Here is a 27702-nt window from a genome sequence, read left to right on the forward strand (position 1 = left end):
TGAATGCTTTTGTCCACAGTCACATTTGCAGTACAGAACTTGATGTAGTCCAGTACTGATCCTGTGAAGGTTTCTAGGTCCTGGTGTTCAAATATGTCCCAGTCTGTCTCTGTGAAGCAGTCTTGTAGTTTGTGGAGAGCATTTTCAGGCCAGGTTGTAACAGTCTTTGTGGTGGGCCTGGCACTGCGTCTGAGGGGGGTGTAGGCTGGGGAGAGCAGGAGGGAGAGGTGGTCGGACTGACCGAGGTGGGGGAGGGGTATGGCTCTATATGCATGCTTGATGTTGGAGTAAACATGGTCTCGAGTGTTTTCTCCTCTGGTGGGACATTTGACATGCTGATAGAACTTTGGGAGTACAGTCTTTATGTTGGCCTTATTAAAGTCACCTGCAATAATGTGAACACCGTCCGGGTGGGCCCGCTGCTGTTCGTTAATGGTGTTCAGCAGGATAGAGAGCGCCGTGTTTACGTTGGCATCGGGTGGAATGTACACAGCCGTGATGATCACTACTGTTAGCTCTCTCGGTAGAAAAAAAGGCCGGCATCTTACTGACATGTACTCGAGGTTCGGGGAGCAGTGACTGTTTATAATTGTCCCGTTGTTGCACCAGCTTTCATGCATGTAAATACAGAGCCCCCTCCCCGCTCTTACCGAACTCTTTTGTCCTGTCCCAGCGGAGCAGTGTGGTCTGCTAGCTGCATGCTAGCATCGGGTATTCCCGGGTGAAGCCAGGTTTCGGTGATGATCAAGGCACAGCAGTCACGAACATAGCGATTTCCCACTAGTTGTAATTCCAGGTCGTCCGTTTTTTGCACGAGGGATCTGGCGTTGGAGAGAGAGAGGCTCGGCAGAGGGGGCTTGTGTGGTTGGTTTTTTAGCCTCAGCATAATGCCGGACCTACGGCCCCGCTTTTGCTTCCTCTCCCACCGTTTGCACCGCCGCCTAGTCCCGATAACAATCCATGGGGAGCCCGGTGGTCTCGCTATGTGATCTGGGATGTTGTGCGTGCGATGAAAGTCCAGTGAAACAGATGTTTGATGCTGGTCACCGATGTCTATGAGGCACTGGTGGGTGTAGCGAACTTTGAAAGCAGAGCCGATAGTGCAGAAAAAAATAAGAAGGACATACAAACTAAACAAAATAAAGGAGTACTGAGACGGAGAGCTGTAAGCCGCTGCAACAGTGTGCGCCGCCATCTTGGAGAAAAAATAAATAAATAAATAATCCTGCACTCTTGCCCTGTCTCCACTAGTTCATCCTCACAGTCCATGGAAAAACAGGCAGTCCTTAAAATCAGACGAGGTTTATGTGTCAGCTGCACCAGATCCTGCAGTCTAGTGCAGTTCTGTCCAGGACATTGCACACAGCTGCCATCATTTCTTTAGCTGTCTGAGGATGCAAGGACAGAAAATCTTTACATTTGTCCAGATTTAGAAGCAGCTCTGCTTCATCATCCATACTCCCAGTAGAAACTGAAGCTTAATTGGGTATTTTCCAGGGGATCCCACAGGCAACCGCAAAAGACCACCCTTAACCTCAGATCTCATAGTTGACTACAGATGTGCCAGCTGTCAAAGGGTGGGAGCCAGGGTGCACCCCAGACAGGCCGCCAGCCTTTCTGACAGACAACCATTCACACCCGTGGGCAATTTGGGATTCCCCATTAACCTGTCCCCACTAACTGCATGTGTGCGGACTGTGGGAGGAAGCCAGAGTACCCAGAGAGAACCCAGCAAACACAGGGAGAACATGCAAAGTTCTTGCTGTGAGGCAACCGCGCTAATCACCACGGCACAGTGCTGCCGACATTCATGAGGTTAAAAAAGACAAAGGTATATTAAAAAAAATCCCAATTAGAAAAAAGTTCACAATTCTGGCTCACTCAGTACTCATATAATATATGTTGGGGCGCTTTTTTTAATGCGCAGAGTTGGAGAAATTTATGATCGTGCAATTATGTCCTGACTTGGCTTAGTCATGTTTCTGTTAACATGTTATAGGTTTGGAGATGGCTACATGATCACAGTGAGGACAAAGAGCAGCTCCGGCGTCAAAGAGGTGGTTCGATTTTTCAACAGAAACTTCCCCGAGGCTCTGCTGAAGGTACATTACAGCAACTCTCCAGTGTGCTCATCATTTTAACCACAGACCACCAACCTGACGTAGCACCAGACTTAACCTCACTAACAGTTCATTTGTGTTTTCATGATATAGTGTAAATTCACACCAACAGCTGCTTTATATTGTAGATTTACAATACAATACAATACAATACAACTTTATTTGTATAGCACATTTAAAACCAGCGGTACACCAAAGTGCTTTACAGTAATACAATAATTAAGAGAAAGGAAACATTAACAGGGAATAAATACACTAACAGGTGGAGAGCACTAATTAGCCACAGCGCAGTGAAAATATGTAAAAGAAAATACAAATACAACTCGACTAGGACATTATTCAGCAATAAAATAATAAAAACTACATAAAAGAACATTTGCAGGATACAAACACTAACTAGGGAAGGCTAAATTGAATTAAAAGGTTTTCAGCCACGATTTAAAAGATTGAACTGATTCAGACACATGAATAGCAATAGGAAGATTATTCCAGAGTTTGGGTGCAGCTATGGCAAAAGCACGATCCCCTCTGGTCTTCAACTGTACCCTAGGTTGCACTAAGAGCAATTGGCCCATTGATCTCAGTGCTCTACTAGGAGTGTACAAGCTGAGAAGTTCAACAAGATAGCTAGGAGCAATGTTATTTCAATTTTAAAGGTAAACAATAGTAGACTGAAGAAGTCACTTGGATGAGTGACGAAACGTTTCTCCCACAAAACGCTACGTCCAGATGAACAGATTCAACTTTTGGAGAAAGTAAACAATAGTAATTTAAAATCAATACGGTATTTGATTTTACCGTGAGTACTCTGTGAGAAAAGAAAAGCTCATCAAAGGATCTTTAAATCCTTTGATGAGGATTTAAAGTAGTGATGCGCGAATCATGAACGAATCGTTCAATACTCGAGAATCACTTTACTGACTCATGAATCATGATTCACAAGCGCAACTGACTCACTGACTCATCCCTGTTGCTGTTAGCAAACTAATGTCATTAGTAGAAATATATCTTGCTTATAATTCAAATTGTGAAGAAAAACACAACATCCAGTATCTTAACAAAAACATTTCTGCTCTGAACTGGAAGAAAAAACCCTAAGTCAGGGGTGCCCAATCCTAGTCCTCGAGAGCTACTGTCCTGCAGCTTTTAGATGCATCCCTACTCCAACACAGCTGAATCAAATGGTTTGATGACCTCTTCAGCATGTCATCAAGTTTGGCAAAGGCCTGATAACAAGACATTCATTTGATTCAGGTGTGTTGGAACAAGGATGAATCTAAAAGCTGCAGGAAAGTAGCTCTCGAGGACTAGGATTGGGCACCCCTGCCCTAAGTAGAAGCTCACATCAAGACAATAGCTCCTCGGTTCACAGTAGCATCGCTCTGCTAACATGCTAACAGCACATCTGAGCTACTCACCCCCTCCCTTCCTGCGCTGAATCATAGCGTAAGCAAATCACTCAGGACTCACTAACCCCCTCCCTCCTGTGCTGAATCATAGAGCGAGCGAATCACTCATGACTCGCTAACCCCCTCCCTCCTGTGCTGAATCATAGAGCGAGCGAATCACTCATGACTCGCTAACCCCCTCCCTCCTGTGCTGAATCGTAGCGTAAGCAAATCACTCAGGACTCACTAACCCCCTCCCTCCTGTGCTGAATCATAGAGCGAACGAATCACTCACTCACTCACCCCCTCCCTCCTGGCTCGCAGCTACTTCTTCTTCTTCTTCGTTGGCAACCAATGTTAAGGCGCACTACCGCCCCCTGGCTCACAGCTCAGTGGACATTTAGATGAGAAAATATATATTTGACACATGTAAGGAAAATACTAATAAAATAAAAATAAACAAAAGAAATGTTCCCTTTAGAAATTCTTTTGCTCTTTTTTGCTATATAAAATAGTTGTTTTCTTTAAGAATCACTCATCTTAGCAGTAGGATTTACATTAAAAGAGAAACAAATTAAGTTTGAGTGAAAATGTACATTTTTTGCACTCTCTGGTCAACTGACTCAATGACTCAAATGACTCAAAAAACCCGATTCACTTTGGTGAGTGACTCATTAAAACTCGATTCAGTAAAAAGAATCAAATTTACCATCACTAATTTAAAGATCCTCATCAAAGAGAAGTGAGATTGTCGGCTCACCAACAGAAAGGAAAAGAGTAACATAGAGCTGATGTGACAGAGTCAACACACAAGTCTTATAAAAAAGTATATCTATATGTAGTTCTGCTAAAAGTTAATCATGCATCAATATAATCAAATATGACCAAGTATAAATCTAATCAGTATAATGAACGAGCAAGTATTACCGGAATAGTGTGATTATATACTAAAACTGGTAGTACATCTTTAGCATCAGCATAGAATCGATTCAAGAATGTAAAGTTTTGTGTGGTTTAATTAGAAGATCCATATTGTTTAATTAAGCTACTTTGCCTGTGCTAACCAAATTAACCCTTGTGGGACAATTAAAGGATTATTCTATTCTATATCGCTGTGATAAAATCTCTGCATATAAAGTCTGACGATGTGGACATTCCCTAAAGTACTTACATATCCATTCAATAAGTGCAAGGAGCCTCCTTCAACTGGTACAGTTGTTGACTGTCCCTCACTTTATGTTCTAGTGGGGTGCATCTTTGGCTGGCTGTAGCTCAGGATGTAATGATCAGAAGGTTGGTAGTTCAGTCCCTGGCTGCCCCAGTCTGCATGCCATGAGCAAGACGCTAACCCTAAGTTGCTCGCCGATGCATCCATCTCAGTATGAATGTGTGTGAATGTTAGATAGTAAGCACTTAAAGCATAGAAAAAAGTGCTTGTGTGGATGTGGCATGTTGTATAGAGTGCTGTGAGTACTCTGTGAGAGAAGAAAAGCTTTATATAAGAATCAGTCCATGTACCATTCAGCTGAAACAGGGTAGGCATCCAGTCGTAGGCAGTTAAAGCTAGGCCAGTACCCTCAACACCAGCTTGAGTTAGCTACTAATTGCTAACCTAATAGGTAATACCCACAGGATCAAGAGCCGGTCCATATCCCTATAATTGGAGTAACTGGCCACAGTTACAATGCCACAGCTGAAAAATGTGGTAAACTGTAAACCTTGTTATCATGTTTGCAGGAGCGTCACCACACCAAGGTGCAGTACCAGCTGAAGTCTGAGCGCATGTCCCTGGCTCAGGTCTTTAGTAAGATGGAGCAGGTGGTGGAGGTGCTGGGTATTGAGGACTACTCTGTCAGTCAAACTACTCTGGATAATGTGAGTGACTCAGTTTCATCCAAGACTTCAAAAAGGAATCTTAAATAAAAACATTAAGTACAGGATCTCCTTTTCCATCCAGGTGTTTGTTAATTTTGCCAAGAAACAAAGCGATAACCTTGAGCAGCAGGATGTGTCGCCACTGGGCAGTGGAAAGTCCCCCCTGCAGCGCATCTTCAGCCTTCTAAAGTCTCGAACGGCCAACACAGAACTCAATGCTCTCATCAGTGAGGCGCCAGAAGAGCTGGAGAGTGATGATGATGAAGGTCTCATTAGCTTCGAAGAGGAACGGGTGAGCAGATCCTGCCTAGAGTTTTCTGTTTCTCTGTTCATTGAAGTTCAGAGGGAGGGGTACACAGGTGAAGGTGCAGCAGGCCCCACATCTTTGAAACAGTCTGGAAGGTCAGTAAAATGAGACAAACAGAGATATAGTGTGTGGAAGAGATATCACCCAGAACTTGGGCTAGGAAATACTTTAATGTTACCACGAGATGTTGTAGCTTCAGTGTAGCTTGCAGTTGCCCTCTAGCATGAGAAGACAAGGAAATCAGCAAGCAATGGAAACACTGCTACTACTGTAGAAGGACAGGTACTCAATGACCCCCATCACCACCGCACAAACCTCAGGAGACAACAGGAGTGAAGAGTTAACACTGGAGTAGCTTTCTATCACCAGACAGAGTAAACAAATGTGCTTAACCGGCATGGTTTCCTCTACATGTGTAAAAGGTAATGATTTAAATACATTCAGCCTGTTTTCAATGCAGCAATGGCCTCTAAAGGAGCGAACCATCTAACGCTGACAGTGTTACATAAATGTAAGTGTTCACACAGGATCTCAGCCCATTTATCATCAGGTAACAGAACAGGATTACACCCTAAACAGGTTGTTAGTCTGTCAGACTTCAGACTGTGGAACAACACCGAGCAGGTAGTATGTGCAGACTCTGCAGATGAGCTGGAGGTCTGAACAAAGAACCTTCTCACACTAATTTCAAACAAACTCTGGATTTTCTTATGCACGTTCCCATCATTGTGAGCTGACAAAGACATCACCACTATGTGTTAGCACGTGTAGTGATTTTCTGGTGTGTATATTTGTGTGTGTTTGGCAGGTGCAGCTCTCTTTCAATACAGACACCCTCTGTTAAAATGAGCTACTTTAACATCAGAGAGCAGAGGGGAGGGCAGAGGGGGGAACCCCTGATCCCACTGGTCTGAGCTATGCGTTCCTGAGGGTATGGCACTGCGACCCTGAAGAGGACCAAAACTCTCTGAACACAGCACCTGAGGTTCAGTATATCAGGCTTCAGATGGACTCTGCACTAGGACGGCAACATTATACTTTGAGTGTGTGAGTTTGAACCCTTTATGAAATGTTAAAAACCAAGTGTTTGATTCCACTGGTGTCTCTGAGCTGACTGGAATCACCCCCTAACCACAAAGGGTCCTTGTTACTCTGTAGACCTGCCTTGAGAGCATGCTGTGATGATGATAATACACCCTGTTTTTCTGTTTTTCTGTGGTAAGATTTACTTTGAAGGTCAAGGCAGCTACAAACTGCTGGGCTTTTTTTTGGTTTGTTTTTTTAAATCTTTTTTTGGGGGGGGTTGGGGGGGTTCGTGCACTCTGTAAAGGAGCATGAGCGGACCTGTGGGGAAGCAGGAGGCCTTTTCTTTGATGTTACCAGGTGAATGTACACGGGTGTTGTCATGGTGATGCCTCCTCCTCTCGATTTGTTCTGACACTGTACACGTGGTCGCTTTCTTTTCTGTTTTACATATTAGTATTTTTTTTATTATTATTTTTATGAATGTTATTATAACATGTTATTATGTTGTGCATTCTGATGAGAAGATCCTCTGTAAATGGGGCACTGTGTATAATAAGAACAATAACTCCACCTGCAGTGAACATGAGCAGCATTGTAACAGTCTGAACGGTGAATTTGAATTCCTGTCAACAACTGCACTCCTATCACTGTGACACTAAAAGGGACCTTCAGATCACATTTGCAGTAATATGTGGGTACGCTCCATGTTTTATGATTTGCAGATGAACTTTTTTCATGGCTTCTAGAATCAACAGATTACAAAACTATGGCTCTCTCACTGACCGTGTGTTGATATGTGCTTTAAATTGATCTCTCATGTTTCGTGATAACTGAGTTGTCCTGTCATCAACAACTCCTGTGTTGCTTCTTCTTTCACGGCTAGCTGCAGTCCTGGTTTGGTTATTACTCTGGTACTGGTGGGCTTTTTTTCCTATTGCAGATGTTATCATTAAAAAAGAATAACTGTCATCCTTTCATGTCTGAGAATGTGAGCCTGACGGGTAAAAGCAAGTCTATCATGGACTTTAACAACCATATGTCACCTACAGCCACTGGAGTTTTGAGCATTCATAGTTTAAAATAAATCTAAACTGTATGTTTTGGGATGTAAACATCAGATTCATATGTGAACTTAACCTTTAATAACGCCATTGAAGCTTATGTCTGATTAAACGACTGTTTCTGAACTGTAACTTACACTGAACAGATGCTCTTCTTATGCTTTGTGTTTGTTGCAACAGTGAGCTTCGTCCCACACATCTGCAGTTCTGCTGGCTGTGAACTTTACCCGTGTGCACTCTCACTCTGATTATAAAAACGAGTCACGTGCCCAATGGAGTCAAATATTTTGAGCTTCTTTAAGACACAAGTCATCTTTTCTTGGACTTTTCTAAAGTATTCACTCCTGGACTGTGTGAAAGCTACACCATGTGTGCATGTTCCTTGTCATGCATCCATATTTTAGTCGTTGGTTGGATGACATCATATTTCATTCTAGTTCATCGAACAGGTCAGGACGCGGTGCAGGCCAGTCGCATTCTTCTAGTTTTGGCCTTTTGCACATTATTGGACTTATTTATTCTTTTATTTAATTCACTTTTACTTTCTTACTCTTTTCCTGCCTGTAACAAAGTATCCTCCCAGGTCTGGGATTATACCTTTTTTTTTTTTTGGTTGAACATTTTGAATATTGATATAAATATGATAAGCTGGGCTCCACTGCGAGAAGACAGCAGAGAGAGAGAGAGAGAGAAGAGAACATTTTTTTAATTAACTCTGTACTATGAAATGTAAATTTGCTATTATTGTTTTACTAGTCAGAATTAATTTTACGATTATATAGAGTGTTGGTGTGGAAACCCAGTGAGACGGAGGCTACCACGTGGGTAATCTGTTGGTGTCTGTCTCCCTCACTTTGTCCTTTACAGTGTCAGCATTCAGTTATTGTAGCGTGGTGCAGCTTTCACACAGTCCCGGAGTGAATAATGCAGTAACTGAATGGCAGCATTCAGTTACTGCATTATTCACTGCTCTCCGTTTTTAGGTCTTTGCTTTTTTTAATGAAAAGCAACAAAAGTGGTAATCTGATTAGTAACTTGAAAAGAACTAATACTTTAAACATGACACCTTATTACAGGATGTGAGGTGACAATATAATATATACAAACACTATCAAAGGGCTATATTTCTTTTTTTTAAACCAGAATCTAATTCATGACATTAAGTCATGTGGAAAGTTCTTCTGTGTCCAGTCTTACCTCTATTCCATTTCCATAATAACTATAATGATATATTGAATTCCATTAATTTTTCCATTATTGGATAAAAATGCTTAAAGATGGAGCTCCATCATCACTGGAGTACAGTTTATCAGTGGGTAAATAGCAGACCGATGAATATCAATAGACTCAAAGGCCTCACATGCATTAAACTTAACTAACTCTGAGCTAAAGGTGATTTTGCTCTAACTTTTGGAAGGAGAGAGTTTGGAGAGGAGGCACATCCTGAAGATGCACTTATCTGTTCCGTGTAGGTACAGCCCAACAGGAAAGCAGCCGAGTCCAATAGGAAACAATGAAACTCCAAGTCCTCTCGGACTTAACGCGACATAAGGAGAAAAAGTCAAAGATCTTAAAACCAACTTGCAGGTAGGGTAGGTCCACAGTGTTTGGGTGGTGGTCAATCCTCTGGCATTACTTTCTGCATTTTCGGAAACACGACCCATGACTAATTACGTGTGATTGTTTTTTTTGGGTTTTTTGCCTGTCCCGTTTGGTTCTTTAGCAATCAGACAACCAAGGGCAGGGAGCCCACCAAGCCCCACAGAGCCCGGGGCGGCCCATCTGACCCCACCGCAGAGGAAACTGCACCCACCCCCTCATCCAATCATCTCCCAGACAATAGACACCCAGGTTGAGTTAATTATCCACCTCTCCTATATATCTCCCCCGCCTGCAGCATGAACTCCTGGAGAGCAGAGACCTCCTGCAAGGATGTAACCTCCCCACTAGTTGAAGAGGCCCCCGCACCAGGGTCGGGCCCCCGTGCACAAATCCAAACCCCCAAGGCACAGCCGGAGCACCCCCAGAATTACGTGCAATTTCAACATCTTATCTAAAATTACAGTGTATCTATATTTTCTTCTTACTTAAAGGTGGTTATACTAGATTTTTACACTTGTGATATTTCCCCATCTTACATCATAAGTACCTGTGCTTTGCAGTCCATGGTCCGTATCATGGAGTCACTTAAACCTGCCTAAAGTGCAGGTATTTTTTACAGGGAAGAAAAAAAGTCATTTTAAATATAGTGCAGGTAATCTTTACTACTGCTTAAGTAATTTTGGGCATGATGGATGCTCCACTATTCAACTGTGTTTTTATATTACATTTTAAAACAGACTGTGATAAGAACTTTTCTTCCTGTGAAATTTACATCGATACATACAATCAGACTTTGCAGGGCATAGGCTTGTTTCAGCCTAAAATAATGGAGACGAGGTGAGTTTCATTAAAAACATCAAACACTTTCTTAACCACTAAAAATGAGCTTTAACAATAGAAAACAATACACTGAGAAACACCGTGCTGTTCTCTTGTTTTCACACAGGGAACTGCTGCTCACTGAAAGCTTCTCTTTTGTTGCTGGTTGGATTGTAGTGATCAACACTCATACCTAATGATGTGGCCAGTGTACTTGTGTATACACCTCCTCAACATGTTTGTGAATCTCTGATCTTCAGACTTGAATGTAATGATGTTGGTTTGACAGCTGGTTTAACAATTTACAAAACTTACAGACTCAGTTTCAGACCCAGCTTCTAAGCATGTTATCAGATTACAGATAATATCCCAGGAGCAAAAATCCAGTTATATAACTACATAAGTTAAATGGTCGTCTGTCTCTATGTGATAGTCTTGCTATAGAGTGAGAGCCTGTCCAGGATGCTCCCTGTGTTACACTGTATGACAGCTGAGATAGGCTCTCTAATTAATAGTCCTTATTATGACAATAAAAAATCATACTGTCATAATTCTTTTTTATTTGAACTGGTGAACTACAATTATCACTGATGTTTTTTCTAGAGTCAGAATCAAACACTTTAGAAGAAGAAGCCATTAAATAAAAAATGACAATATTTACATACACAGTAGTGAACTGTAGTCAGGTAGTGGCAGTACAGCGACTGTGACAGTTTTTCCATTCTTATATAGCTCTGAATAATATCAAACTGTGTGGTAACATGGACCTGAGGAATGCACACAGATTCATGGTGCAAAAATATATTTACACACCACATTTACTTTTGTATGAGGGAAGGATTACAAAGTCAGTCAAACTATAAACAAGTAGAAATATTTTTAAATATTAGGACATTACACTCTTTTAACATCAGATGTCCAGCTGATATCTATCTACTGATATTCATCAATGAATTCATCCTAATTTGCTCACCGTTTAATTTCAGTAAGATGAATAGTTTCACCAAAAAACTGGCTCATGTTTTCCTTCAAATTGAAGTGATGTTTAAATTTCTTGCTGTGATTTAGACAAACCTCAGCATCTCCCTGTGTCCGCTCAGACCTACAAAACGACAGTGAAATAAATAACTGATCAGAAAAAATAATACCGCTACGTACTACGAATGTGGCCGGGGTCCAGACACGTAAATAAGATGTATGAACAGTGGTGTCAGTGTTGTCTGCTGTATTCAAAGCTGCAGTGCAACATGGCGGCTTCTATGTATGTTAAATGGATTTATTCTAAGTTCTACAAAATGTGATATGAAACTGTATGACCAAAGTAATGTAAAAGACCACACTTAAATATAACAACAACAAATGCATAATCCAAGGTGACTTGTTGTATTATCGCATTCACAAACTTGGCTGTGCACAGTGCCTGCTCACCTGCCTGCAGGGTGACAACACCTTTTACAGCTGAGCGGTAAAAACGTCTGCCGCCCTCTTTATTCTTGTGCTGTACAGAGATCGTGTGGTGCAAAGCAACCGTCTACAACTGCTGCTGACAGGAAATGACATCATCCCACCTGTGGCTGCTGAGTACAGAAACGATGGTTTTTCAAGTCCCATAATTAAGCATGTATGTAATTGTCATTTAACTTCCAATGATATAACAATAAGGCAACCTCTCAAACCAAATCATTTTAAAGATGTGAAATTACTGCACTGCAGAATATTTCTTAAACGAATGATTACAGTGACACATACAAAAAACATATGTAGAAATGAAAGCACAGATATTTAAAATAAAGTAAATGTACTTGTTGAACCCTTTATTTTTACATGCTTAGTTGTTTTTACAGTTTAGGTGATAATAGCTGTTAGGGCTGTTCGATATAACGATATATATCGGATGATGATATAAAAACATCTATCGTTTCATTTTACGCTATCGTTTGTTTCGTGGTGTCGCAAAATAAACTGTTTACGGCAATATTTTTTCATCATTTTGATGGTCACTGTGGCAGCTATATTAATTTCTTATAGTTCTCTCTTTCTCTTATATTTAATATAACCACACTATGGACAAGAGACTGTTTTTATGCGTTGTCGTTAGCAACAACGACGGTAAAACCATCCAAGAGCACCTGGCTGCAGCCACTGGGGAGCGCCATATTGCGACTTCCACACTAACCGGAAACACGTAACTTCAGTTAAATCGACTTTGACAGCGAAAACTAAATTGCGTTTTTGTTGCTATTGATGCTGCTGAGAAATAAACATGGTTCTAAGTGTTTTTTAACACTCTGGGTTTGTTAAAAAAGTCACCATCTCTTCAGCTTGTTCATGGCTGTTAAGGTTCAAAAGTTGGAGAAAAGGAGTACGGAGGGCTCACAAGCAAATAACAACTCTGGTCCGGAAGATGTGGTCAAAGCAAAGATTTATTGATTACACGCGTGGAGTCCGAAGCTGGGCAAAGTCAGCAATCGAACTGAACCCACGATGATTAAACAAAGGTTTTATATGGGTACAATAACAAAGCCCCCCTCTTTTGCAAAAATAGACAAAGTACAGCTTACATCACTTAAACCACAAAATGTTCCGTGAACTTTAACATAGTTTAAAGAATATTACGTCTCTTATCTCGACATCAGTTGCACTTCCTCTAAGTACTTCGGCACAATTCTACAATTGCAGCAAAAATACATCTCCACTTCTGCCCTACCAAAATAGATCTGTTATGGTGTGTATGTGTGTCTGCAGTGTATGCTAAGTATGTGTCATGACCTGGTCTGCACCCCAGCTTCACCTCACACCTCTGTCATACCCAGACATAAGGCCTGTGCACATACACAGCTGAACTCTGTGTGATCTCTAGGCTAAATGTCACACTCGAACCATGAAGGAAACTTACTTAAACTGAACATAAATGAAACTTAAACTTACTTAAAAGGATATAAATGATAAATGATACAAACTTAACTCTTAGCTCTCAAGGATATAAGGATATAACTCCAGGCATCTGACGTGTAAGCAGGTGTGTTGCCATTCCTTTCAGAGCTCCTGTCCTCCTCACCGTGTATTGGCTGATCCTTAACGCCTGCCAAGAGTTTCTGACCTTCACTTGACCAGGAGCCACAGCTCTTTAATAAGCTCAAATGCAATCATGTGTAAAAGATTAAAATCATTTTCATAACAAAAGTTCTCTCTTCTCAGATGTACCAATATGTTTGCTCGTCTCTACTACAGTTCAATCATTGAAAATTACACTGATCAGCATACTTTGTGGAAATTACAGATTACATCATGGCAAAAGCATTTTCCAGACCTCTCATGGCCAAAAGTGTCCATGTGTTATGGTTTTTGTTTTTGTTTCTCTGGTACTTTTTCTGCATAAAGGTTTTTTCATAAATATAAAATAGTCATTACTTTTTACATTTTTAATGCTTCAAACACCTTTTTCTGGTACAATGCACTTGTTTGAAGACAACCTCAAAACTCACCATTTCATATATCAGCAGTGCTACTGGAAAATATTGTACAGTGGTCCCTCGCTATAACGCGGTTCACCTTTCGTGGACTCGCTGTTTCGCTGATTTTTTTTTTTTTTTTTTTTTTTACAGCACATTGTGTTGTGCATTCTGATTGCTGTAGACCATTGTCAATCAATCTAGTGCAGCGTCTCCTGTACAGCAGCGGTCCACAACAGGGCCACGGCCGTGAGAGTTGAGGCTCGGGTGTGAAGTGTATGGTTTTCAGGGTTTTTATCATTAAGTCGGTTTCCCTGGGTCTTTTCCCGTGTTGTAGTTGTGCGTCTTATTTTGAAAGAACTATTTATGCGTTACCATAGTGACCATAGAGCATCAAGAAGCAGAGAGGAGGATGTTACTCTCAATGTTGTTGGTGCATTTCAGGAGTACGCTGCTAATAAAGTTACACAATTACACAGTGAATTCGCGTTTATTATTATATTTACAAAATACCACAGTTTTTGTCTTTGTCTGTATCATTTTATTTTGTCGTATTTATCCGCCACACCTTAAAGGTCGGTCCGTGAAAATATTGTGTGACATTAAACTGGTCCGTGGTGCAAAAAAGGTTGGGGACCGCTGCTGTACGGTACAGAATGTGTTTAGCTTGTCGCATTTATATAAATCTTCGATCGCAAGCAGTGTAACTCTGAAGTGCTGTACTGTATGTTTGTAAGTTTTCTCCCCAACAAACACAACAATGCCGACGAAACGTTTTGCACGGTTTCATTTTATAATACTGGACTTATGTTTCTATGAAGGTTTGAACTTTAAGAGTGTTTAAACAAAAGAGAAAAGTGTGAAAATGTTCATGCCTGTCTGAGAAAAGTGTATAAAGCATGTAGTGAGGGGTTTTACAGTCTTAACATCTATAATAATTGTAAAAAATAAAGTTGACTACTTCACGGATTTCACCTACCGTGGGGTATTTTTAGAACGTAACACCAGCGATAAACGAGGGACCACTGTATCGTTAATAGTAGAGTCTGGGACATCTAATTGATTAACATCAACATTGATTATTATGCACTATTATTGATGTTCAAGGAGAGCAAAAAATATAAAACTCTCTCTGAGCTTGTCCGTTGCCAAAAATGGCCACCTTTTGTGTATGTTCACAAAATGCTGTAAAATGTATATTTATTAAAACATTTTTCTACTTTTACCAACTTCACTCTTTAAATTAGCAGCAGTCCTTTTCATCAAAACCAAAATTGTATCTACATTCTTTTTTTTACTCTTTAAATGCCAGTTAGGTTATATATTACCAGTAACTTTTCAGATAAAAAGGTGATAAAGTCCTAATGGTTTCATAAATCTTCCTATTTATTTTTTTTCATATAAGCATCGGGGACAAGGCTGTCTTGCAATTGTTGAGGTCACTAGTGTGCGCCCTGTTTCTTCAAGGATCACTCTTCATTTATAGGTTTTAGTGGACTTCTAGTACTGTGAAGTGGTTTCATGGTACAAAGGCTTGTATTCCAAGATCTGGGAGATTGTAGAAATGAGCAGTGATGCCCTTCTTACCATCTTTCCAGAAAAATAAGTGATCCGGAAGCTGTTAGGCTTACTTACAGCAGCAGCACTTTCTGCACCTGCATAAACTCCAGGACACATTTACTAACAGTGTTTGTTGCTGTTTGTGCTGCAGCTTTGAATTTTTTTTTTTGAGAGTTAATATTTTGGCTATGGTGTCTTGTTATGAAAAGTACAAGAGTAAAACTGTTTCTAGCATGTGCTTCAAAGCCAAGTTTGACTGGGAAACTCAAAGCTCAATAGCCCGTATCAACAGAAATTCACTGCAGCCTGTGCAATATTTGATGCGTCATAATTTATTTCAGTCTATCTTGCAAATACATATTTGTGTTGCAATGTCATGCACAAACACACACAAGTATTAGATCCTTAAGATCAAACCTGTGTCATTCTTTGGGTCCACTGCAGTGTAGTAGTCAAAAAAAAGTGAAGTGGCCCCAAATGGCCAGGATAGAGCCAAGAGGGTTAATGCGTAAAATGTATAAAAATATTATTAATTACGGGGTAATACATTAATGTTAATAGCAACTGTAAGCTTTTTACTTTGAAGTTACAAGTATAAACAATGCTGTTACATTTACACTTAAATTTTTTACTATAAGTATGGACATGGAAACAGGTGAACATTTTATAATAAGTTTAACTGGAATTCTGTACACTGAAAAACAAACAACAACACATAAAAAACACAAACAAACAGCCAGTGCCTTCATCTGTCCATTAAATGTCAAACATCGCATTGACCCGTAGTCCCTGCTTGTCAGCACATTTAAAAAGAGCTCCATGTCCTCTGCAAACTGAAAAACAAAGAAGAAGAAGTCCCTCTACACAAAAACACTGCAGATGACAAGCCAGGCAAACATCTATTGATCTGTTTGAATGCCTCCTCATCATGTGAGCCTTGAAGTTTTTTTGTAAGAAGACTAAGATCACAGTGAGGGCGTTTCATTTTCATGGACTTTCCACAAGCCGCAGTTTCATTTAGCACAGAGGGTAGAGCACATGAGTGTTCTACCGAAGATTCAGAAAATGGTTTAGATGCTGGAGACAAGACATCGAGAGGGAGATGGGGCTCCATGGAGAGTGCAGCGGGAGAAAGGCGGGGCTCCATGGAGAGTGCAGCGGGAGAGAGGCGGGGCTCCTCGGAGAGTGCAGCGAAGAGCAGTCCTGAATGCTGACATGACAATAATTGCCTTGCCATATCCCCACGCTGTATGATTGTCATGTTACAGACAGGGCAGTGAAAGTGCACCGGCATATCATTTTGTCTGTAAGAGAGAAAAAAAAGGAAAAACAACAACATGTAATTTAAATGCAGTTGTATCCACAGGTTTCTGTAAAAGCGTACGTAGGCTGCCATGACAGACCACTGCTTCCGTTGTCCGGTTTTATACTTCCGGTTACTCAAAGCCGGAGCCAGCGTTCAGTCGTTGCTAGCAACAAAATCAGTTACTTTGTGCGGTAATAAGTGGCTTTACCTGTTCGAGGATGAGCTCGGGTTCAACGTGTGCTGTTGTCGGCTGCCACAATAATTCAAGAAAACTGAAAAACGCATTAGAAACATTTTGCCTTGAGCATCAACAACTTAGAAAGGCCTGTCCGTGCCCACCGCCCTACGCACTGCACTCTATGCCGCGGAAGGAGGATCGGAAACTAGCGTGGCTGGCAGCTTTAAGACTCAAACACCCTCCAAAGAGAGTTTATGTTTGCTCCTTTCATTTTATCGACAAAAAGCCCACAGAGCTACACCCCGACCCGGAGCTTTATCTGGGCTATGACCGACCCCCACCAAAGAAAAGAAGAAAGCTCACTCGGACCACTTTGAGTGTGACAGCTTCCAGTGATACGAACAACACAGAATCTGTACCAGGTAAGTGAAAGTGTAAATGTGGTTTGCCACCGTTTCGCATTTTAATCACGCAATTCTTTACTTTTACTAAATAATAGCCTATGGTGAATGGCGTTAGTATCAGCACTAGCTGGTTATTAGCAGCAAAGTCTCAATTTTAACGAAAGTTTACACCCGTGGTTAGTAATTAACACCAGCCGCATGGCTTCATTTAATTGTCCCAGAGAGATTAGCCCCAAGGGCTGTAAAAGTCTTAGGTTTGTGTTTTCTCAGGTTTGTGTTTATAAAGAACTTGTTTTTTCAAGTAAAAACTCAAGAAACTCATGTCAAAAACTGAAAACTCAAGTAAAAACGTTAAAGGCAACCTTTGCAAAAATACCAACATTTGTGACTTTTTTAGAATGAAAAATAAAATCTAATCACAGTAATTGAATAAAATTGTGACTAATATTTAGGGGACTTAGGAACATTTTATGTTGACATTTATGATTTTGCATTTGTGTGAAAGAATGTAGAATGAGAAATGTCACTCAAAAATATAATAAGCTAAGTGACACTTTACAGTTTCTCTTATGCTAACAGTTTGAGTGTACATCTGATCATATTTTTGTCTTATTCAGACTCCACAGTGTTACGTTCAGTGGAATTAGACCAGGCCAGCATCTCCTCACAACCCCCTGAGCCACATCGGCACTCAGTCCACACACAGTGGGAGGATCCTTCGCAACAAGACCATCAATACTGCAACAGGTCTCGCAGAAAAGATGTGCAGGATAAGATGACTCAGTGTGATGAAGTTGCATATTTCATTCTTCAAAATGATGCAGACGCTTTGCTGTACACTGGGATAGCCTTAGAAACATTTAACACACTTGTGTCGACACTGGAAGGATATGACAACAATGAATTTACAGTGCCTGTCCGAGATCAAGTCCTCATGACACTTATGAAATTAAAGAGTAACCGTGTAATAGGTGACCTAAGCCGCCAGTTTCATATATCACAAAGCATGGCCAGCAAGATCATCTCACACTGGTTAGACAAGCTGGAGGAAGTTCTCCGACCATTAATTCCATGGCTGCCAAAAGAAACTATTCAAGCAACTATGCCTGAAGCCTTCAAGAATAACTTTCCAAATGCTACATGCATTATAGACTGCAGTGAGACCCTTTTACAGAAACCCAGAAATCTGGGCTCAAGAGGGGAATCATACAGCCATTATTATTCACACAACACAGTCAAATATTTGGTTGCTGTTGCACCATGTGGACTAATCATGTTTGTGTCTGCGGCATATGGCGGCCGATGTAGTGACAAATTTATCACAATGGACTCTGGAATATTAACATACCTAAAACCTGGTGATGAAGTCATGGCAGATAGAGGTTTTACAATTAAAGACTTACTCTTTGAGAGAAAAGTTAGATTAGTAATACCCGCTTTCACAAAAAAACGTAGACAGCTAACCGAAGAACAGGTAACATACACACGTCGGATTGCAAATGTAAGAATCCATGTTGAAAGAGCAATCAGACGCTTGAAAGTCTACAAAATACTTTCACAAATTGTTCCTATAAGCATGGCTCCTAAAGTAGACAAGATACTGAGAATATGTGCTGCTCTAGTCAACTTAAGAGAGGATCTCATTCGTGATACACAATAATTGTGTATGTTATGAACAATTGTGGACTCAGGGATATTAAGATGGTTACTCAGGACATCAAGTTGTGTAATGTAATTATTTTGAAGTAAAAATTTGATGTACATATATGTAGAGAGTAAATAATTCCCTTTTTGTATCTTCTGTTCTAGAAGAAAGGTTATGTGTTACAGTACAGATATATATATGTGTGTGTGTATATGTGTGTATGTGTGTATATATATATATACATATATATACATATGTATATATGTATAATGTATATGTGTATATATGTGTGTGTGTGTGTGTGTGTGTGTGTGTGTATGTATGTATGTATGTATGTATGTATGTATATATATATATATAAATAAAAATTGCAATCAATTGAACAATTACTTTTTTATTGAAACAATGTGATAAGTTCTTCAAATGAAAAAAAATGTTTTTCTCAAATCTACAATAATAGTTGTGCATTCTTGACATTTTTTTGTGTTGGAAGATTACAGAAATACAGAACTATTCACAACATTTATTGTTGTCAGTTTGTCATTCATTTCCCACCATGTTACAACTATGTACATTTTAGTTGTATTGAAATATTTAACAGATTTCATATTGAATGTCTCCTTTCATTCACAAGACAGAGACCAAACTCTGCAGACATGTTGGTGTCTGACTGTCCCATTTATAGTTGTAACATGCATTAAACCTTGCCCATTATCTTCAAGTATCTCTCATTCAACTGAAACCGTCCTGCTGCATACTCCTCTACAAGTCGAGGTAAGAAATATGAGAAGTAAAACCCTCTCAAGCGCTTTACTTGTTCCTTTACAAATGCTTCATCATATTGCACTGTAAATGAAACCTGCTCACTAGGTGTCCAGATCACAAGTGTGGCAGTCTTGAGCCCTGTGCAAAACATTGTAAGTTGCACTTGCATGTAATAGCCTCTGCTGCCAGTTTTCTGCAGCTGCAGTTCTCCATCTACCAGTTTGATATCGCTGCATTTCTGGGTAAGCTGCTCCGTGAGTGAAGGATAAGTCGGCACAGGACATTTTATTTCTAGAAGCACATCTGAGTCAATGACCCCGTCAGGACTCGCAGAGAGCCATGGCTCCTGGATGCTGATAACACTACCCATGTGACGGATGTTCATACCCTGTTCTTTCAGCTGATGACAAGCTCTAACTTCATTTTCTTTACCATAGTTTGTTTCATAATTCCCACGAAAGGAAGGGTACATGTGCTCAGATAAAAATTTGTCATTTTTTGTGGTGGCACGTACTGGAACTTTTTTAGCGGAGCTTGCTGTAAGTCTGATTTTCCTGCAGTTGTGCCACAAATCAGATGCACTTTGCTCTTTTGTTTCTTCTTGTAATTGTTCTGCTTGCTCTTCAGAAACTTGAATGTATGCCTGGTAGAATGCCCTGCATGGATTACAGCTTAGTTCGTAACTGTGTGCTTGGTGTGGCTGAAAAAATTGCTCATCAACTTTACTATTGCGGTGAAGACCTGCAGATGGCGAGGCATTGTAACACTTTCCAATTAATGTGTTCTTGAGGAGGAAAAGTGGCTTCACTGGTGCTTTGCTAACACTGTCAATAAAGTCTTGATGTGTAAGGTGATATGGTGTGTTAGGAAGAGATTGTGTCACTGCAGTCTGGGAGTTCACATCGTACTGCTCCTCTGCCCTGTGATGTCTGAAGTTTATCTGGCTTAGACGTTTAGGTTCAAGGTTCTTTGCTGTCCCTGCATTCCACCTGCGCTGCTCATCTGTACACGCAAGCCCTGTCTTTCCACTGATCACAGCATTCTGCACCTGTAACAAACAATAGTTTTTTCTCACTGTCAATACTCAAGATTTAACATAATGAGGAAGTTTACACTAACAAAAGCAGTACACGGTCGGTGTCCTGCATGATATGACCCTAGGTCAATACACCTGAATCATATCCAAAACAGATATAAACACTGGCAAAGTCACCCATATTATCTATTTCATATTAATAGTCAGTTACTTTTTGATGCAGAAATATACATCCACAGTCTAATTTGTTTCAAAGTAGTGTGTGTGTACAAATATACATATATATAAACAAACATGTATTATACTACCCTGTGTCACTTCTTATAACTATAGTTTTTCTTGTCTTGTAAATTTGCCCTTAATGTGCAGTCTTTTATTTTTTATATATATATTTTATCTTCATGTGATTGTACAGCATACAGCCACACAAAGTTAACGAGTGGCTTTCACATGTAAACAGTGCTCCACTTAATACTTGGCTAGATGGCAGTAGCGTGACTCCTTAATCACAGCCTTTGACCAGTTTCTGTTCCAGTGATTTAAACATTGTGATATCCAGATAAGTGATATACCTTCCACAGAATAGCAGCCGCATGACTACATGATCTCCCTAATCCGGCGATACAGGAACAGCCGACTGTCTCCACTACTCCACTTTCTCTTAGCATTACCCATGCTAAGTGTTTCGCTTGATTAATGCTCTGGCTCGGCTCTACAGCTGCTTTAAGAAAAATAAAGTCGCCTTGTTTGTTGAGCAGTACTTTATCAATTTTGTTGCTGTGCAGGTAATTATACGCCTCGGTGCTCTTGTAATTACGTAATTCCTCGCCATCAACGCCTTCGGAAATACAAGGTAATTAATAATGTCGATGTAGCTAACATCGGGCCATAGTTTCATGTCATCTACCCACTCCGTGAGAAGTGACGGGTGAGGCACTGCAAGTGAACTGTCCTCGCTGCTTTTTAAAGCATCTCTACTGTGTATCCACCTTCGATGTGTTGCCATTTACTCCAGGTAAAAGAAACTGCAGTGAGAGAAATCTTTATCAACAGTGAAGGTGTAACCCCGCAACTGTCAACAACAGCGCAAGCGGAAGTAAAAAACCGGCTTCCGCTATGAATCGGGGTAATGGCGCGAACTCAGAAATACTGTGGATATAATGCAGTCAGTTTATCTAACAATCAGATTGTACATATTAACAAAAATATCCAAGCCATCCACAATAATGAAAGCAAAATGGTGTGGATCACAAGAGCTGTCAGGAAATGTGGTGAACAGGAAAAAAACATATTTAAGGAAAACGCGCTTTTTTCTCTCGCTGATGAATGCACTGCTGTACAATGTGAAAAGCAACTTTTAAGTCAACAAAGAGTCTGCAGAAGTGCTGAAAAGAAGTGCATATTTATAACTTTAACTATGAGGTATATTTAATACCAACATACCTTTGAAAGGCAAAGCATTTTTAATGTGTCCATTTATATGCTCCTCAATCTTTGCCCTGACAGTAGAGCTGAAAGTGGGGCACAGAGGGCAGTGAAAAAGTCTTCTGCAACATGTTGTGCATTCCTGCAATTCTGGTTTGGGGGCAGAATTCCAATTTGATATGTGCATCTAAAACAGAGAGAAAAACAGATAAACACCATATACACATTTAAGTTCAGGTTTTAGCAGAAATAACACGTTACAGTTAGCATGTGAGAGATTTGGGGAGAAAATTCTTTACAAAAACATAATTTACCAGACACTTTTATTTGTGTCATACGTATCAATTGACATATAACAGACAATTTAACAAAGGCTAACTAAAATCTGGTCAATAAAAAAGCAGAACAGAATGGAATAGAGAATATTAGTATTTATAAATATATAAATGTCTTTGTGACAAACTTCATAATGTTGATGCAGGTGGAATGAGAGACATGAATAAAGTGCAATATGCAGTAAATGGAACAATGTGCATTAATGTTACAGATAGTGAAAAGTAGTGAAGTGAATTTATTCAATAGTAAGGAGTGTGTGTACTTTTGACACCTCTGGTTAGCATTTAGTGCTCAGTTTCAAACGTATTTGACTTTTCCTTGTTAACGTTTAGATACCTCAGGGGTCTGACCGTTGTTGTAATGCTAACAAAGTGCCAACATAATCAGTGTAAGCAAACTAGATGATGCCTAGAATTATATACTTATTAACGGCAAATTTATATATGAAAGACTCTGTCCCAACCTTTACGATCCACTTGCAAGGTCTCCACAGTCGGTGATCCACGCAGGAACGTATTTCCGCCTACTGTGGAGGTCATGTGTTTCCGGTTACTGTGGAGGTCACAATATGGCGCTCCCCAGTGTACGGTGTACATTTTAGGACATCGTCAGGTCTCAGGAAAAAAGTTGTCAGGTATCAGACAAAAAAATGTCAGGTATCAGACTAAGACCAAAAAATGTCAGGTCTCAGACTCGGACGAGAAAATGTCAGGTCTCAGACTCAGACGTAAAAATGTCAGGTATCAGACTCGGACGAGAAAATGTCAGGACTCAGACGAAAAAATGTCAGGTCTCAGACTCAGACGTAAAAATGTCAGGTCTCAGACTCAGACCAAAAAATGTCAGGTCTCAGACTCAGACCAAAAAATGTCAGGTCTCAGACTCGGACGAGAAAATGTCAGGACTCAGACGAAAAAATGTCAGGTCTCAGACTCAGACGAAAAAATGTCAGGTCTCAGACTCAGACCAAAAAATGTCAGGTATCAGACTCAGACCAAAAAATGTCAGGTCTCAGAATCAGACGTAAAAATGTCAGGTCTCAGACTCAGACCAAAAAATGTCAGGTATCAGACTCAGACGAGAAAATGTCAGGTATCAGACGGAGACCAAAAAATGTCAGGTATCAGACTCAGACCAAAAAATGTCAGGTATCAGACTCAGACCAAAAAATGTCAGGTCTCAGACTAAGACCAAAAAATGTCAGGTCTCAGACTCAGACCAAAAAATGTCAGGTATCAGACTCAGACGAGAAAATGTCAGGTATCAGACGGAGACCAAAAAATGTCAGGTCTCAGACTCAGACGAAAAAATGTCAGGTCTCAGACTCAGACGAAAAAATGTCAGGTCTCAGACTCAGACGAGAAAATGTCAGGTCTCAGACTCAGACGAAAAAATGTCAGGTCTCAGACTCAGACGAGAAAATGTCAGGTCTCAGACTCAGACCAAAAAATGTCAGGTCTCAGACTCAGACCAAAAAATGTCAGGTCTCAGACTCAGACGAGAAAATGTCAGGTATCAGACTCAGACGAGAAAATGTCAGGTCTCAGACTCAGACCAAAAAATGTCAGGTCTCAGACTCAGACCACAAAATTTCAGGTATCAGACTCAGACCAAAAAATGGCAGGTCTCAGACTCGGACGAGAAAATGTCAGGACTCAGACGAAAAAATGTCAGGTCTCAGACTCAGACGAGAAAATGTCAGGTCTCAGACTCAGACGAGAAAATGTCAGGTCTCAGACTGAGACGAGAAAATGTCAGGTATCAGACTCAGACCAAAAAATGTCAGGTATCAGACTCAGACCAAAAAATGTCAGGTCTCAGACTCAGACCACAAAATGTCAGGTCTCAGACTCAGATGTAAAAATGTCAGGTCTCAGACTCAGACCAAAAAATGTCAGGTCTCAGACTCAGACCAAAAAATGTCAGGTCTCAGACTCGGACGAGAAAATGTCAGGACTCAGACGAAAAAATGTCAGGTCTCAGACTCAGACGAAAAAATGTCAGGTCTCAGACTCAGACCAAAAAATGTCAGGTATCAGACTCAGACCAAAAAATGTCAGGTCTCAGAATCAGACGTAAAAATGTCAGGTCTCAGACTCAGGCCAAAAAATGTCAGGTATCAGACTCAGACGAGAAAATGTCAGGTCTCAGACTCAGACGAGAAAATGTCAGGTCTCAGACTGAGACGAGAAAATGTCAGGTATCAGACTCAGACCAAAAAATGTCAGGTCTCAGACTCAGACCACAAAATGTCAGGTCTCAGACTCAGACCAAAAAATGTCAGGTCTCAGACTCAGACCACAAAATGTCAGGTCTCAGACTCAGACGAGAAAATGTCAGGTCTCAGACTCGGACGAAAAAATGTCAGGTCTCAGACTCAGACCAAAAAATGTCAGGTCTCAGACTCAGACGAGAAAATGTCAGGTCTCAGACTCAGACCAAAAAATGTCAGGTCTCAGACTCAGACGAGAAAATGTCAGGTATCAGACTCAGACCAAAAAATGTCAGGTCTCAGACTCAGACCAAAAAATGTCAGGTCTCAGACTCAGACGAGAAAATGTCAGGTCTCAGACTCAGACCAAAAAATGTCAGGTATCAGACTCAGACCAAAAAATGTCAGGTCTCAGACTCAGACGAGAAAATGTCAGGTCTCAGACTCAGACCAAAAAAATGTCAGGTATCAGACTCAGACCAAAAAATGTCAGGTCTCAGACTCAGACCAAAAAATGTCAGGTATCAGACTCAGACGTAAAAATGTCAGGTCTCAGACTCAGACCAAAAAATGTCAGGTCTCAGACTCAGACGAGAAAATTTCAGGTCTCAGACTCAGACCAAAAAACGTCAGGTCTCAGACTCAGACCAAAAAACGTCAGGTCTCAGACTCAGACCAAAAAATGTCAGGTATCAGACTCAGACCAAAAAATGTCAGGTATCAGACTCAGACAAAAAAATGGCAGGTCTCAGACTCAGGTGGAGGCTGCCATCTTGGAAATTTGGAGTAGTGACTTGAGGTGGAGCGACTGTGTAACGCTCCCGCACACACCCCCGCTAGCCCGGGTGCTCGAGCTTTTTTTGCTGGTTTACCGCGACTGACGGCTCGTTTAATTAAGGTAAATACAACCACGTCACTGTTATAAAAAAAGACGCACAGCTTATCTTATAGTTCTAAAATCACTCTGTTGTTAATTCGTTTGCTAGATTAGCCGCCAGCATCTGCACTGTGTTGGAGGCTTGTTGCTAGCTAGTTAGCGATGCTACACACCTGCTACTCTAATAGTCTGTGTTATTGAAGGATTCAGCGCTTCTTATGTTTTTTTTTTTATCAACATACAAGTGACGACCTTTGACCTTCATCAGGTTTTATTTAATTGTGTTAGAGAAAATCTCATGTGCTCTTCATGCAGCTGAGTTCATAAAGTGTTTAAAACGGAAGCTGTGCAGGTCTGAGATCAGCAGCTTTGTGAAACACCAAACTGAGGTCCTGTTAATGCTGATATATAGTGACACTGTTACATGAGTGATTAATCCTTTTGTTTTTTTGTCTTTAACTTTATCAATAAAACAGCTGCAGCTTTCACTACAGCACGTGTGGTACTTTAACCTTTGCACTGTTTTCATCAGTTCATTTTGCAGTTAACATGTGAACATGTTGGATGATCTGTCTGCTGTCACTGGGTGGTGCTGAGGTCTGAATCTGAGGGCAGCTCCTGTAATCACAAAGACAACAGAACCATCAAACTCAGATATAAATTTTATCCCTCAACATTGAAATAAAGCTGATCCTTCTGTCCTCACACACTCAGGATCTGAAGTTCTTCTCTTACATTTTTTCAGTATTACAGTACACTACAGTACTTTAATCCATAGTTCCTGATTAATGAGGAGTTACTGAAGTACAAGCTTTTAAAAAAAATGTTACTGTCTTTACAGATGTGGCAAGAGACTGAAAACATGCTGTTGTTTGCACATATTTAATATTCAGCTCTGCACAGGAGCTGCAGCAGGGTGCAGCCTGTTACCTTTACAGTATAATACTTGTAATAAAAGTACAGTAACAGTAATTAGTGACTGAGTAGCCCGGGGCGTTTCTCTTGATTTCTTTAGTAAGTTCATTCACCTGCACAGATTAGCTAAACGAACCCTGACAGCCGAGTGCTCATTTTAGCTAGCTAGGTCTCAGGACATAGCTAAGGACGGTAGTTACGGATTAGCTTACAAACACGATTAACTTACCGAAAAAGTGCAGCCGGGCCTCGGGTCCTTCTGTCGGGTAGTCCAGTTTACTGAAGAACACCTCAGGCTGTCAGGTTAAAACACTCGGTCGTGTTTTCGTAACGTAAACGCTGGCCCTCCTCTCAGAGCCTACGCTCTATCTGCTATTCCCGAACAGAGATACGCAAGTTTCTCCGTGACTGCAGCTGTCACTACAGTCATTGGTGGGACATGACAACAGCGCCACCTGCGGCAAGATTTTCTCTCTGTCTGTCTGAAATATAGCTCGTGTTCTGATACCTGACATTTTTTGGTCTGAGTCTGATACCTGACATTTTTTGGTCTGAGTCTGAGACCTGACATTTTTTGGTCTGAGTCTGAGACCTGACATTTTCTCGTCTGAGTCTGAGACCTGACATTTTTTGGTCTGAGTCTGATACCTGACATTTTTTGGTCTGAGTCTGAGACCTGACATTTTCTCGTCTGAGTCTGAGACCTGACATTTTTTGGTCTGAGTCTGAGACCTGACATTTTTTCGTCTGAGTCTGATACCTGACATTTTTTGGTCTGAGTCTGATACCTGACATTTTTTGGTCTGAGTCTGATACCTGACATTTTTTGGTCTGAGTCTGAGACCTGACATTTTCTCGTCTGAGTCTGAGACCTGACATTTTTTGGTCTGAGTCTGAGACCTGACAACTTTTTTCCTGAGACCTGACGATGTCCTAAAATGTACACCGTACCAGTGGCTGCAGCCAGACCCTTCTCAAACCATTGCGTGTCCGCTTGTTTATTTTCCACATAAACCTTTCACAATAAAGCTCAAGATCCTGTTGAGACTTTTCAAAATAAACTGAACCACGTGAAAGAGTATGCAGAGAGTTTACGGATGAGAAGCAAAAAGAGCCGTCAGGTGCTAAAAAATAAACCTTAGACTCAAACGTTAGAACAGGCTTTTCCCCGCAGCACGCTGTGTAATAAATACTCACAAAGAAAACGGCGGCCATTAGAACCTATGTCTAAAAATGTATGGTTTAATGCATCGGTTAAAACACTCGACTCCAGGTACACGATGCCCAGCTGGAAACACATCAGCTGCCCGAGGTTCACAGAATTTACAGAAAATGTTGAATTTTTGTGATTTATATCGCTATCGGACAATAGATGGATAGTCTTATATCGGGA

At 40.7% G+C, this 27702-nt stretch overlaps 3 protein-coding genes across 9 annotated transcripts in view; 2 read left to right on the forward strand and 1 right to left on the reverse strand.

Annotated features, from left to right (window-relative positions):
* abca2 (ATP-binding cassette, sub-family A (ABC1), member 2) overlaps window positions 1-7920 on the forward strand; it is a 147139-nt gene extending 139219 nt beyond the window's left edge. For all 5 annotated transcript variants that reach the window (XM_005447870.4, XM_019365962.2, XM_025896874.1 and 2 more), the window contains 4 exons: window positions 2000-2102; window positions 5246-5383; window positions 5466-5675; window positions 6499-7920. In XM_005447870.4, the coding sequence (XP_005447927.1) occupies window positions 2000-2102; window positions 5246-5383; window positions 5466-5675; window positions 6499-6534 (487 nt within the window). In that variant the 3' untranslated portion in view covers window positions 6535-7920. The remainder of the gene's footprint in view (window positions 1-1999; window positions 2103-5245; window positions 5384-5465; window positions 5676-6498) is intronic.
* An 8241-nt stretch (window positions 7921-16161) lies between these two features.
* LOC109204380 (uncharacterized) lies at window positions 16162-23641 on the reverse strand. 3 transcript variants are annotated; one of them, XR_002063891.2, is made up of 3 exons: window positions 22769-23641; window positions 21988-22156; window positions 16162-16514 (listed from the first exon to the last, which is right to left on the reverse strand). XR_002063891.2 is itself a non-coding variant. In XM_019365206.2 (3 exons), exons 2-3 carry the CDS (start codon window positions 22018-22020, stop codon window positions 19441-19443), a joined length of 1149 nt encoding a protein of 382 aa, XP_019220751.1. In that variant the 5' UTR covers window positions 22021-22156; window positions 22769-23641; the 3' UTR covers window positions 19111-19440. The 3 variants fall into 3 exon arrangements, 2 of the variants coding, with proteins under 2 accessions (XP_019220751.1, XP_019220750.1); XM_019365206.2 differs by lacking the exon at window positions 16162-16514 and adding an exon at window positions 19111-20556; XM_019365205.2 differs by lacking the exons at window positions 16162-16514; window positions 21988-22156; window positions 22769-23641 and adding exons at window positions 19111-20556; window positions 21117-21385.
* Window positions 16564-18934, forward strand: LOC106098001 (uncharacterized). The gene is made up of 2 exons (XM_019365204.2): window positions 16564-17116; window positions 17716-18934. The coding sequence occupies exons 1-2, from the start codon at window positions 16735-16737 to the stop codon at window positions 18756-18758; spliced, it is 1425 nt and encodes a 474-aa protein (XP_019220749.1). The 5' UTR covers window positions 16564-16734; the 3' UTR covers window positions 18759-18934.
* Window positions 23642-27702: the final 4061 nt, after the last annotated feature.

The sequence above is a fragment of the Oreochromis niloticus genome, linkage group LG12, assembly GCF_001858045.2.
Source record: "Oreochromis niloticus isolate F11D_XX linkage group LG12, O_niloticus_UMD_NMBU, whole genome shotgun sequence".
Lineage (NCBI taxonomy): Eukaryota > Metazoa > Chordata > Actinopteri > Cichliformes > Cichlidae > Oreochromis > Oreochromis niloticus.